Consider the following 14,205-nt stretch of genomic DNA (forward strand, 5'->3'; position numbering starts at 1 on the left):
GGATATACATGATTACATTTACCCTTATAGCCTCATCATCACTCTTGATCAAACTGTACCACTTCTACAGCCAATAAATCTTTTCTGAGGTATAGTGCCCTGATTGAAACCAGCACTTCAGGAATGGTTTAGCAAGAACTTTATGAAACTGTCACACAGCAGGCACCCAAATTTCCCAGTTGGCCCTTCACATCTTTCCTTGCCCTTCAGTTGGTTTTCTGATCTGGTTGTCATGGGTGCAAAGTTAACATTTTCAGCACATCAAGTACCATATGTCACAGTCTGGCCCTTTCATGTTACCTGACTGAAGTAAAAGTGGACAATATTGCCCCTGCTGCTAATTATAGGTGAGACACTTTTTACAACAAGAGAAAAGTGAAAAATGGTGATAGTACATGCAGACAAGACCAGCTGAATATTATTTTTTTTTAATTAATCAACAGTTTTGGGTGTTTGATTTTAACTATTCAATCAACAGATTCATCTACCCAACTGCAATGCCCGTTACTCATGGCCCTTTGAATTATAACAATGTACTTTATAACGCAGGTACTAACATTGAGATTACCCATGTTTTCTGGTGAAACTTGACACACTATTAACTTGGATCTTGGCTAACCTTATTCTTAATTTCATCTATTCTAACTTTGTTTTTTTTTATCCCCTTATGCTCTTAGCTGTGCAAAATCTACCAACGTATTCTTAAACACAAGTCTACTTGTTCAATATACTTAAAATAAAATACAGATGTGATTGAAGAGTGAGTCATGTTATCACTGGCTTTGTTTACCTTTTCATGAAACATTGAATTGGGGGGGGGGGGGATTTAGAAGCACTGTTCCGATCAAAGAAAATTTGCTACTTTTTCTTCAAACCACTTTATAGCTCTCTGTTACAAAGCCCACCCCAATGTCCTGCAGCTCAGTTGTTGGACTTTTGCTTGTTACCAAGTCTTTTAAAGCATCTGATCAATTATACCAGCAATCCACGGCTAAAAAAATTTTTAAATGACAGAGGCAGAACAATAATGAAAGAACTGTGAAGAGCAATATTTTGTACAGTTTTGAGCTTTCTTTGTGTCTCAGAGATCTTTAGCATCTCATCATTCTAAAACAATTATTTTGCGTTCATTTAAAAATAAACTATATCAGCATAAAAATAGCAAAGTGATTTGTACTTGGGAGTCTGAAAAAAAGAAACCAATTAACAATGTTTGACAAAAATTGCTTTAATCGAGAATTACGGACCTTGTTCTGAAGAGCAATTGCAGTGACTAATACAATACCCGGAACAGTCTTTTAAACTTGCTGGATCAACTCATTTAACTTGGCAGAACTGATGGCCGAAACTACGCCAGCTTCTCTTAATGAAATGACTGTACTCTTTTGGTGAAAGCACTGTAACTGAACGACAGTGTACAGGAATCCATCCCAAAACTCTTGGAACAGTATAATCATGGGATTTAATTGACAGGGAAATTGCATATTATTCCCAGTCTGACTTGGAATAGGATTTTTACAATATGTAGCTTTTTTTTGTATTTACTGGCTGCTTCTGACCTTTGGGCTAAAATCGTTCCCACTCTGATGCGTCATCTGCAAAAGTTGGAAGCTGCAGTACTCTGATTTGATTTGGATTACATGTTTACTTTCATATCCACATAATCAGCCTCGTAAGGGGCTTTCAACCAAACTCTGTCTTTGGTTCCAAGACTGGTTACTCTTTCAGTCTCCAACTCTTAAAGTATGCTTCTCTATTTCTATGCCTAGTCCAGATCAACCATGATGAGCATTTCTGCAGGTTGTTTGTTGATAAAATATATTCAACCTTTTGGTATTTATTAAGACTGGTGTAGTTTTCAATGATAATGCAATATCAAGAGCAGTACTAGGGGAAGTGGGGGGTGGGATGGGAGATTTGTTCAAATACAATTTGCTAGCTGATGGATGTTCTCTGCTTATACTTTTCACATCATTGGCTTATTCTCTTGTCAGTGATGTCTTAGGTTGAAATCTGTTTATCAATATTATTTTTATAATCTGACTGGCAATAATAAATATATTGTTATCACTCTGTTCCCTCTCACACCCAAGTCTTAATAACCCACCCAAAAAGTTAAAGCTAGTTTTTAAAAGGTTATATTTATAAAAGAAAGAGTGTATCTGTATTTCTTGTCCCTGTTTCATTTGTCTTTAAAATGAATTCATCAATACGTCCAGCTGAAAGTTGTCTGACTGATAAATGAATTGTGATGGGTGATGTTTGATGAAGTACACATTGCTAAAGCTGCCAGCTATGTTCAGATGTATTCCTGAAGATTTCATCACTTTACCTCCCACACTTTTGCCATGATTGTTCATCGTGTCTGTGAAGGACCATCTTTTTCTCAATGGCACAACAAGTAGACTCTTCATCAGCCTTGTGGATAACAATCAATGTCATTCAAAGTCTTTTTCTCTCTCTGGTACTTCTGTAACTGGTAAATAAAACTTAATAAACATTTTAAAGAAATCTTTGTATTATTTTCCAAGCTGCAGGTTTTACTCCCAGATTACTGGTGGCAGTTTCCTGCTTGGAAACACCAGGGCAATTCTGGGGGATAATTTGCCTTCTGCAGCAAAAACTCAGCTATTTATGTATTTGGTACAAGGGGGTGAATTAAGTGATCAGTTTTGTAGGTTTATTAAAATGTAAATTGGTAGTAGTTGTTAACTTCCAACAGATGATATACTGCACGTTTTAGAAGCTGAAGACCAATTTTACCACAGGGAAGGGTACATTTTGAAATGGTTAGCTCTTTAATCCAGTTAGCAAGGTTTCGTTTTTTCTTTCTCTTACTCTTTTGTAGAATGGCTACACACCCCTACACATTGCTGCCAAGAAGAATCAGATGGATATCGCCACCACACTACTGGAATATGGTGCTGACACCAACACAGTGACCAAGCAAGGCATTACACCAGTACACCTTGCTGCCCAGGAGGGTCACGTTGACATGGTATCCTTGCTGTTGACTCGAAATGCAGACGTAAACCTCGGAAACAAGGTCAGTGGTCCGTGAACTTCTCTTCCTTAAGACCCAGCTCCTGCTCATCCCTTTCTGCACATAAAAAGAATTTTTAATCACTCTCCAGATGTACCCTACAGTAAGTCATCATCCACAGAATGTATAAAGGATACAGAAAAGTAAAACAAAGTGGGAGCAGATTTACTTGTCCTTTTGTCTTCCAACTGTGCAAACTTCTAACAGGTAACCATTTCCCAGGAGAGGCAAAGAAACAGTGGCAGATCTGAGGGCAGATCAGCAAGATTCTTGTGGGATTTCCTCTCGATCCCCCGTCATCATATTGACTGTGTAATCAGTCAATCTCCCTTATATTATATGATGCTATCTTTGCCACAGTCCTGCTACCTCCCCTTAGTCATAGAGTTATGCACCACTCATCCAAACAGACCATGGTGCCTAGCTGAGCTCATCCCATTTGGCCCGTATCCCTCTAAACCTCACCTACCCACGAACCTATCCGAATATCTTTTACCTGTCTCTACCACTTCACATGCCCACTATCTTCTGAAGGCGAGGAACTTTCCCTGACAATTCTTGTAGATGAACCTTAGAAAGCATGCTGTCTGGATGGACCACAGCTTGGTATGCCCAAGACTGCAAGGAATTGCAGAGAGTTATGAACACAGCCCTGTCCATTACAAAAATCAGTTTCCCTTCCGTTAATTTTGTCTACACTTCCCAGTGGCTTCGGAAAACAGTGAACATAATCAAAGACCCTACCCACCTCTGGACATTCTATCTTCATCTCCCTTTGGGTAGAAGATAGAGAAGCCTGGAAACATGCTCAAGGACAACTTCAAACCCTTGAATGGACTTATACCCAGTGTTTCCAACCTGAGGTCCCAGACCCCTTGCTTAATGGTATTGGTCCATGGCATAAAATAGGGTTGGAATCCCTGTCTTACACAGTATTGAACTCATGATCTCTGAATCTACCTCTTCTTAGCCCTTGCACCTTGTTTGCCTACCTGCACTGCACTTCCTCAGTAAGCGTAACACCATATTCTGCACTGTATTATTGCTTTGGTTCAAGCATTACGTGATGGCATATTTAGCGTTTACATTAAAAGTCAATACGTGTTTCTAAATAGAATTTATCGCAAGAATTGCCTAATGAAGCAACAATGTTGGAATCAGAGCAGCTGGGTGTTTGTCAGTCCTTATGTATAATTTTTCACAAATTCTATTGTTATTTCTTTATTTTTCCTACAAATGTCTGCAAGCAAATGAATCTCAAGGCAATATATGGTGCCACATACTGTACATACTTTGATAGTAAATTTACTTTGATCTTTGAACCCCACCATGGAAAATATACACTCAGATTATGAAGGAAGGGCAATAAATGGTGGCATTGTCGATGAAACCCACAGCTGATGAATAAATAAGACAAAAATAGGGCCTATAAAATCAATCCTGTCCTGTTACACGGAGAAGCACAATCAGTGACTCACACCATGATCAATAATGATTCCGTGCTGTAGCAGATAGGTTCTACAATAAACTGATTCCACAACCTACAGACTCACTTTCAAGGACAGTACAACTCATGTTCTCAGTACTTTTTTAAATTTATTCTTATTTACACAATTAGTCTTCTTGTGCACATTGTTTGTGAGTCCTTATGTATAGTCTTTCACAAGTTCTGTACCATTTCATTATTTTCCTGTAAATGCCTGCAAGAAAATGAATCTCAGGCTAATATATGGTGACATATAGGTACTTAGATAATAAATTTACTTGGACTTCGAGAAGGAATCGCCAGTTTTCATTTAAAGTGAAAGATGTTGATAAGTTTGGGAAATCAGAAAGTAGGTAAGAGGTGTTGTGGGGAACAAAACATTTATCCGCCATATGCTAAAAATCACAGGGATAAGATTCAACTTTAGTGACAGGACCTAAAACTTCAAAAATGGCTTCCAGGTACCTGCCCATTCAATTTATCTTTTCAGCTGTGTTGGTTTCTTCAATCATTTAGTTTAATTCTACACCTATATACCCATTCCCTGTTCTTTTTTTCCCATTATAAGTTCATCTACTGGTGTTAATAATAGAATGTAGTTGTAAGTTTGTCACACTAAATACTGCTCATTCCACGTGATTTTTCTGCTGACTATCTTGAGTGTCAACATCCTGCACACAAGTCAATTTATGCATATGGCCCCAGCAGTTAATGCTCAATGCAGGAACAGCGTTGCTGTATATGCATTAAAGATACTGGCTTAAAGTTACATTCTTCAGTCTACCTCTGTTGAAGGGAAAGTTTACCCTAAGGCAGAGTCTTCACAAGGCTCGCGGGTCAAGTCGGCAGGGTGGTGGCCTCCCATTGTCGAGGATTGCCTTTGAGTACACAGAATTGGTGATTTAAACATTAGCTCGAGAGGGAGACTGGGGACTCCTTACGTTGAGCGGTTCAGAGCGGGATCTGGAGTCGGTCTTCGCGCACAGGTTCAAGGGGAATTTCTTTTTTAGGGCAGCATGGTCGTGGTTAGTGTAACACTTTTACAGTACCGGCAAACTGAGTTCATTTCCTGCCACTGTCTGGAAGGAGTTTCAACGTTCTCCCCGTGAAGGCCAGTTTCCTCTGAATGTTTGCATTTCCTGACATTCCAAGAAGTAGGGGTTAGTAGGTTCATTGGCGCATGCAGGCTTGTTGGGCCAGAAGGGCCTATTATTGTACTGTATCTCAAAATAAACAAAGGCATAACAGTGGTGAAATATAAGCACAGCTCACTTGCCCGGAGACCAGTTTTCTTACTAATTGAACCCTCTGTAAACTGATAGAGACAAACCACTGACACATCTGTGTCTTAGTTTTTGATTTTGGTGTAATTGGAAAAAAGCTCAATATCAAATATTCACTGCCACAGAGTTGCAGTTAGGTGGAAATTTGTTTACAGTTTACTGTACACAGCCTGGGCTGGTGTAGGTAATCACTGTAAGATCTGATGGCTGCTCCATTAACAGTGTCTAATTTGGATTTCAGAGTGGTCTCACACCCCTCCATTTGGCTGCTCAAGAGGATCGAGTGAACGTTGCTGAAGTACTAGTTAATCAGGGAGCTGCTATTGATCCACAGACCAAGGTAAAAACTTGCAGCGTGCGGGATGGCGTCATCGTGCACGTTTGCTCTGTCTGCCACAGAAGGCAGGAATATCCGGTTGTACCCATTTTAATTCTCCATCCCATTTCCACTCTGACATGCCTGTTCATGGCCTCTACAGTCACAATGAACCACTCTCAGATTGGAGGAACAATAGCTCATTGTCCGTCTGTATAGGCTCCGAACTGATGGCATGAACATTGATTTCTCTAACTTCCAGTAATCTCCCCCTCTCCCTTCTTTTTACATTCTTTAATTTGGTCTTCCTCTTTAATCTTTTCTTCTTCTTACCTGCCCATCATTTTCCTCTGGTTCCCCTTCTCTTACCCTTTCTCTCACTGTTCTCTCCAATCAGATTCCTTCTTCTTCAGCCCTTTACCTTTTCCACCTATCACTTCCCAGCTTCTCACTTCATCCCCCTCACCCACCCACCCATCTTCCCCCTCACCTGGCTTCACCTGCCAGCTTGTACTCCTTCCCCTCCACCCACTTTCTCTTTTCGGCTCCCTCCTCCTTCCTTTTTAGTGCTGACGCAAAATCTTGGCCTGAAACGTCAACTGTGCATTCCCCTCTATAAATGCTGCCTGACCTGTTGAGTTCAACCAGCATTTTGTGCGAGTTGCCAAGTTTGAAACTGACACTTCACATGAAAGTGCTGCAGAGCATCAAGCTTCTGCCATCTCTCTGTCGTTTTCTATTAGCATGCAGGACATAAAATGTTTAATTATGGGAGAAGATAGCACCATCTGAAGAAAGAAAGACATCAATCCCTAAGGTGTTTACTAGTTGTCCAATGCTTTTGAAATGTAATCACTATTTTAATATGCAAGAACAATGACCAATTTGGAGGAAGCTAGAGTCTCATAGATGGCACAAAAACTTGTGACAAGACAAAACCTTACACTGTCATTTGTGCTTAACACAGTATCATGCAGGTAGTTGAGAAGGCTTCAAATCACAGCTGAGATTCTTGGAGGAAGTTACTCTGGGGGGGAAAAACAATTGTTTTTGCTTATGTTCTGTGAGAATCATACATCACTTTTTCTTTCTGACCAGCAGCACAAAGGGACAGTTCACCAGCTGCTCTTACATTAAACTGGGTTTAGGTGTGGAGGGTAAACATTTGCAAAGTTCTGTCAGCTCTGGGTTAAATCAATGGCTCGAGGCATAAAACGCCTTGACAAATCAGAGATATTAACAAGGGCGTTCACCTGTTTGAAACAATGATATCGCAGTGCAATTGAGCCGCACTATCTATTGTACTTCCTGCTGCTGGATTTCCCAGTGGAAGATTAAATAGTGTTGCTTTTGTTCTGTAGATGGGTTATATTCCACTCCATGTAGCATCCCACTATGGGAATGTGAAGATGGTCAACTTTCTTCTGCAACATAATGCTAAAGTGAATGCCAAGACAAAGGTCGGTTCAATTTACCTGAGTGTTTACATTTGATATAATTTTAAACCAACTAAAGCTTTTTATCTTGTGCCACATTAACACACCCCTTCCTCTTACCTTTCTTCAGAATGGATACACCCCTCTTCACCAGGCTGCACAGCAGGGCCATACTCACATTATAAACATCCTCCTCCAGCATGGTGCATCTCCAGATGAAGTCACAGTGGTAAGCAGGCATTCACTTGCAGGGAATTGGCTTCCCTAAAATTAACAGAATCCTGGATAAATAAGATGGTGTAAAATAAATTGTTAAATATAAAAGAGAGTATGAAATTAAATATCAAAAATATTAACATATTGGCGAGCTGATCTTGACCAAATATAAAAGGTTTTATAAACCACATCTAGCCAGTGTACACCGGGGCCATTATGTTATATTGATTAATAATGTAATAATTATATTGTTATTAGTAGTAACACTATTACAGCACCATAAGATAAGAGTTCAATTCCCACCACTGCCTATAAGTAGTTTGTACGTTCTCCCCATGACTGCATGGGTTTCCTCTGGGTGCTCCGGTTTCCTCCCACATTCCAAAGATGTATGGTTAAGGTTAGTGCTAAGTAGTGCTGGAAGAGTAGTGACACTTACGGGCTGGCCAACACAATCTTTTCTGTTTTGACTTGATGCAGATGAAGCACTTCACTGTTTCAGTGTTTCGATGTACACGTGACAGATAAAGCTAAACTTCAATCTTTAATAAGTTAGAGGTGCAGTCATTCCAACTAATTTAGCCATTTAATCCAATTCAGATGCTTGCTGCATGGGACATATTCTGTATTATAGTGTTATCTTGCTCGTATCTGGTCTAGTCTCTTTTTACTTGTTTATTCCTGCAATGTGGATGCAAGTGGCATGTCTGAAATTTAATACCCACCCCCAGCTCCCCCTGAATTGCGACTTACTAGGCAATTTTAATGAGCCATTTCTGAGTTGACCACATTGCACTAAACAAGAAAGAAAAATTTCCTTCCTGAAATAATCCTGGTAAACCGGATGCATTGTTTGGAACAAACATGTAGTTTCTGGATTATCAATACATTCCAGCACTTTACTTCATATTCATTTGATTAACTGGATTTCAATTCCCCAGCTCCTGTTTTAAATTTGAATGTTTTTCACACTGGAGTACTACTACTAACTAGTAATTGGATTCGTTTGTTGGGTGAAGAGCACAAAGGTGTGGGCAGGAAAATCACTGCAGACTCTACCTACCCTGCAAACTGCCTTTTCCAAAAGCTCCCTTCTGGAAAACACTACAAAAACTTCATGCCACGTTAAATGTTTCTTCCTCCCAGCAATGATTCTGATCAACCATCCTTGTTCAGGCTCCCCCACTACCCACTCTCTCTATTGTGTGGTGGGAGATTTTAATTTCCCAAAGATCAATTGTCATCCCCCTCGAGCAAGGGGTTTAGATGGGGTGGAGTTTGTTAGGTGTGTTCAGGAAGGTTTCTTTTTTTTTAAACTTTTTTTATTGCATTTTTAAATGGTTACAAAGTATGAAAAAACAATGTATATAACCCTTACCCCCTCCCCTTAACCCTGTCAAGAAACCTTCCTGGATGTGGAGATCTTCCAACAACCAGGAAGGTTTCTTGACATAATAAGTAGATAAGCCTACAAGAGGACAGGCTGTACTTGATCTGGTATTGGGAAGTGAACCTAGTCAGGTGTCAGGTCTCTCAGTGGGAGGGTATTTTGGAGACAGTGATCACAATTCTTTCTCCTTTACCATAGCTTTGGAGAGGGATAGGAACAGAGAAAGTTAGGAAAGCATCTAATTGGAGTAAGAGGAAATATGAGGCTATCAGGCAGGAACTTGGAAGCATAAATTGGAAACTGATGTTCTTAGGGAAATGTACGGGAAAAAATGTGGCAAATGTTTAAGGAATATTTGCGTGAGGTTCTGTATAGGTAAGTACCAATGAGACAGGGACAGAATGGAAGGGTACAGAGACCGCGGTGTACAAAGGCTGTTGTAAAGGAAGAAAAGAAGAGCTTATGAAAGGTTCAAAAAACTAGATAATGATAGAGATCTTGAAGATTATAAGGCTAGCAGGAAGGAGCTTAAGAATGAAATTAGGAGAGCCAGAAGGGGCCATGAGAAGGCCTTGGTGGACAGGATTAAGGAAAACCTCCAAGTAATTCTACAATTATGTGAAGAACAAGAGGATAAGACGTGAGTGAATAGGACAGTGACAGTAGAAAAGTGTGTATGGAACTGGAGGAGATAGCAGAGGTATTTAATGAATACTTTGCTTCAGTATTCACTATGGAAAAGGATCTTGGTGATTTTAGGGATGACTTGCAGCAGACTGAAAAACTTGAGCGTTTAGATATTAAGGAAGAGGACATGCTGAAGCTTTTCGAAAGCATCAAGTTGGATAAGTCACTGGGACCAGACGAGATGTACCCCAGGCTACTGAGGGAGGCAAGGAAGGAGATTGCTGAGCCTCTGGCAATGATCTTTGCATCATCAATGGGGACAGGAGAGATTCTGGAGGATTGGAGGGTTGCGGATGTTGTTCCCTTATTCAGGAAAAGGAGTAGAGATAGCCCAAGAAATTATAGACCAGTGAGTCTTACTTCAGTGGTTAATACGTTGATGGAAAAGATCCTGAGAGGTAGGATTTATGAATACTTGGAGAGGCATGATATGATTAGGAATAGTCAACATGACCTGGGAAAGGTAGGTCATGCCTTACGAGCCTGATTGAATTTTTTGAGGATGTGACTAAGCACATTGATGAAGGTAGAACCGTAGGTGTAGTGTATATGGATCTCAGCAAGGCATTTGACAAGGTACCCCATGCAAGGCTTATTGAGAAAGTAAGGAGGCATGGGATCCAAAGGGACATTGCTTTGTGGATCCAGAACTGGCTTGCCCACAGAAGGCAAAGAGTGGTTGTAGACAGGTCACATCCTGCATGGAGGTCGGTGACCAGTGGTGTGCCTCAGGGATCTATTCTGGAACACCCCCCCCCCCCCCACTCTTCGTGATTTTTATAAATGTCCTGGATGAGGAAGTGAAGGGATGGGTTAGTAAATTTGCTGATGACACAAAGGTTGGGGGGTGTTGTGGATACTGTGGAGGGCTGTCAGAGGTTACAGTGGGACATTGATAGGATACAAAACTGGGCTGAGGAGTTGCAGATGGGGTTCAACCCAGGTAAGTGTGAGGTGGTTCATTTTGGTAGGTCAAATAGAACATAGTAAGACTCTCATACGGTGCATTGGTCTTCATCAATCGTGGGATTGAGTTTAAGAGCCAAGAGGTAATGTTGCAGCTATATAGGACCCAGGTCAGACCCCACGTGGAGTACTGTGCTCAGTTCTGGTCGCCTCACTACGGGAAGAATGTGGAAACCATAGAAAGGGTGCAGAGGAGGTTTACAAGAATATTGCCTGGATTGAGGAGCATGCCTATTGAGAATAGGTTGAGTGAACTCAGTCTTTTCTCCTTGGAGCGACGGAGGATGAGAGGTGACCTGATAGAGGTGTATAAGATGATGAGAGGCATTGATCGTGTGGATAGTCAGAGGCTTTTTCCCAGGGCTGAAATGGCTAGCACGAGAGAGTACAGTTTTAAGGTGCTTGAAAGCAGATACAGAGGAGATGTCAGGGGTAAGTTTTTTACACAGAGAATGGGCTGCCAGCAACGGTGGTGGAGGTGGAAATGATAGGGTCTTTTAGATAGGTACATGGAGCTTAGAAAAATAGAGGGCTATGGGTAACCCTAGGTAATTTCTAAGGTAAGGACATGTTCAGCCCAGCTTTGTGCTGTAGATTTTCTATGCTTACACTGCACTGTAAACATTTTTCAACAAAGCTCTTTACATTGTAAATACATGCTGGTATTTATGTGTTTATGCTCATTTTATTCCATATCCATACTTTAATCTCTAACTTAAGTTTTATAATTCTTTATAATTGTTGAGTGTTGTATTTTGTTGCATGTCATGCCAACACCACGGCAAATTCCCAATAACTTTAAAACAGTTGATCCTTTTCCTTATTAATGTTATATTAATGAATAACGCTTCAGTAAAGCGTTAATACCAGGGGTCCATAACAAAGGATGGTAACCCCTGCAGTAAGGTATTGCAGCTATGCATTGAACACTTTAAGTACAATCAGTGTCTTAGCACCCTGGAATAGGAAGTCTGTCAAATGTAACTTAACAGTTTGTTATTTCTGAGTCCTGTCTATTATACTGTGCTGGATGTTGGAGTAGGAATTAACCCATTTATGAAAAGTTGATGAAAGGATACAGAATATTAATTCCGTAGATCAATTAAAAGACAACATTCAATTGGGATACTCGAGAACTTTCTCACACTTGGCATTTTCCTCACGTGAGGGCTCAGTGAACGGAAGAGGACTTCAGAAGCATTACTTGTACCATTGATCCATAGTGATGCAAAGTCTTTGAAACATGGCTTTCCCTCTACTTATCCTTTGATACCCTGAAGTACTTTGTTTTCAAATAAATGTTAAGTTTCTGTAAAGGAGTCACAACTGGTATGAATTTCTTACTATGCACATTCATTGGAAAATTGCACTCCAATTTCATGAATGGTAAAGAATTAGAGCTTTGCAAATAGCAGCAGTAGGACAAGTAGAAAAAAAGTAGTACTTTTATCTTAGTCAGAATGTTTGAGTTTAAATGTGTGTTTTGAAGAAAGAATACAATATTGGGAGAATTTAAATTCTGGTTTCTGTAAGTTGATTGTGCAAAGGCACACGTGAACTCGAAATCTCTCTCTCCCTCTCTTTCTCATGTGCATAATCTCTTGCTCTAATTTCTCTGATTCTATTTAGTCTTGATGAAAGATGATTAGATGACAGAAAATATTTCAATATATTTTTTCATAGGAAACCATGCTGTGGAATTTGGTTTTTAGTGCATACAGAGATAAACCTGTGAATTTATCAGGAGATAAATTTTACAAAACTATAATCTCAAAAGTTGTTTCTGAATGATCATAATATAAATTTTCTCTCTTGTACTAATCTGTTTTCATTTTAGAATGGAAATACTGCTTTGGCCATTGCTAGGCGGCTAGGTTATATCTCGGTGGTTGATACGTTGAAGGTGGTTACTGAGGAAACTATGACAACTACAATGGTAAATTCAATTTGAATTTCAGCATTTTATATCTTAGACTGTAATCATACATATATGTCTTGGATTTTATTACAGTGCCATCTTAAATAGTGCAGTTGAATATAAAATAATAGAACTGCTTCGAAGTACTTCCTAACGCTCTCTCTCTAAAACATTGTAATCTTCCACAGTTTGTGACAGAGAAACATAAACTGAATGTTCCTGAAACTATGAATGAGGTTCTGGATGTGTCAGATGATGAAGGTAAGCCAATCACAATCTATTATAGTCCTTGTTCCTTTACGGTTCTCATCGACTGGCTTTTTCTCTTTCTCTCACCCACATTTCCCATTTCCTGGATATTGATCCTTTATCCTCTTCCTTGATATGAGCCGTTTCTCAGAGCAGTACAATTTCCACCTCTCATTGCAAGTCTTTGTTGAAGTTCCTGATAGTCAATATTTAATCTATATTTACGCTTGCAGTAATCCTTTATTGGTTTTATAATTGGAGGTAGTGTCTCTCAGGTGAGTCACTGAATGTTTAACAAAATGGATTATTGCCACTCCTTTAAATAAAACTGGTCCATGGGCTTGTTAAACACATAATCTTCATACAGAAGAGCACAGCAGGTAAGGCAGCACTGGAAAGGAATAGAGTCAACATTTCGGGCTGAGACACTTCATCAGGTCCTGAAAGGCCTCAGCTCGAAACATCAACTATTCCTCTCCATAGATGCTGCCCGACTTGCTGAGTTCCTCCAGTAGTTTGCACATATTCCTTTGGATTTTCAGCATCTGCAGTCTCCTGTGTTTATTATTAATCTTTATTTTGTTATTGGGTGGCATAAGTGAAACGTTTGCTTTTGGGGAAAAAATTTAAAACCACTGCTTGAAGGGACTACATTTGGAAAAAACATTTACCCAGGGTTAAATTAAAAGAACTATTTCTTCAAGCACATTGCTCTCTGTGATTTCTACAGGCTCTGTAGCCATATTTTAGTAAGAGCTCAGAATGGTTTTGGTAATATCATGATCTTTGTTCAAACCACACAGTTCATAAAGCCAGTGTTCCTGAAAATTTCATTGAAGCCGAGTATTTGTCAGATGGTGAAGAAGGTATTTTTTTCTTTGTTGTTCTGGTGGTTTAACAATGTACTGCGTATGTGTTTAAAGTCGTTACTAATGCACTGACGCCACTTCCTTGCTGGCTGCCCAGGTTCTGCTTGCTACGCCTAAAACTAAACCCTAAACCTGAATGTGTGCAGAGCTGGGAACTTTACAGAGTGTGATTTGGCCAGGCTGCTTGCTGGGCTACCATTGTGGATAACTGCAACTCCAGTCTTAACTAATCTTTATGTACAACAGGTTAATGTCGTCTAACATCGGCCGCACAATTCGTTCTGAAAACTACAAACAAAAACGTACATTCTTACTTTCCATTAAGAAGATGCTTCCAATAGTGGGG

General features: G+C 39.9%; 1 protein-coding gene across 13 annotated transcripts in view; it reads left to right on the top strand.

The window, feature by feature from the left end:
- Window positions 1-14,205, top strand: part of ank3b (ankyrin 3b) — a 615,939-nt gene that overhangs the window by 464,747 nt on the left and 136,987 nt on the right. For 11 of the 13 annotated variants that reach the window (XM_059947390.1, XM_059947385.1, XM_059947393.1 and 8 more), the window contains exons 17-23: window positions 2,849-3,046; window positions 6,054-6,152; window positions 7,490-7,588; window positions 7,695-7,793; window positions 12,661-12,759; window positions 12,930-13,002; window positions 13,794-13,856. In XM_059947390.1, coding sequence (XP_059803373.1) covers window positions 2,849-3,046; window positions 6,054-6,152; window positions 7,490-7,588; window positions 7,695-7,793; window positions 12,661-12,759; window positions 12,930-13,002; window positions 13,794-13,856 — 730 coding nt within the window. The remainder of the gene's footprint in view (window positions 1-2,848; window positions 3,047-6,053; window positions 6,153-7,489; window positions 7,589-7,694; window positions 7,794-12,660; window positions 12,760-12,929; window positions 13,003-13,793; window positions 13,857-14,205) is intronic. The other 2 variants (XM_059947389.1, XM_059947395.1) reach the window with 1 other exon arrangement.

The sequence above is a fragment of the Hypanus sabinus genome, chromosome 22, assembly GCF_030144855.1.
Source record: "Hypanus sabinus isolate sHypSab1 chromosome 22, sHypSab1.hap1, whole genome shotgun sequence".
Classification (NCBI taxonomy): domain Eukaryota; kingdom Metazoa; phylum Chordata; class Chondrichthyes; order Myliobatiformes; family Dasyatidae; genus Hypanus; species Hypanus sabinus.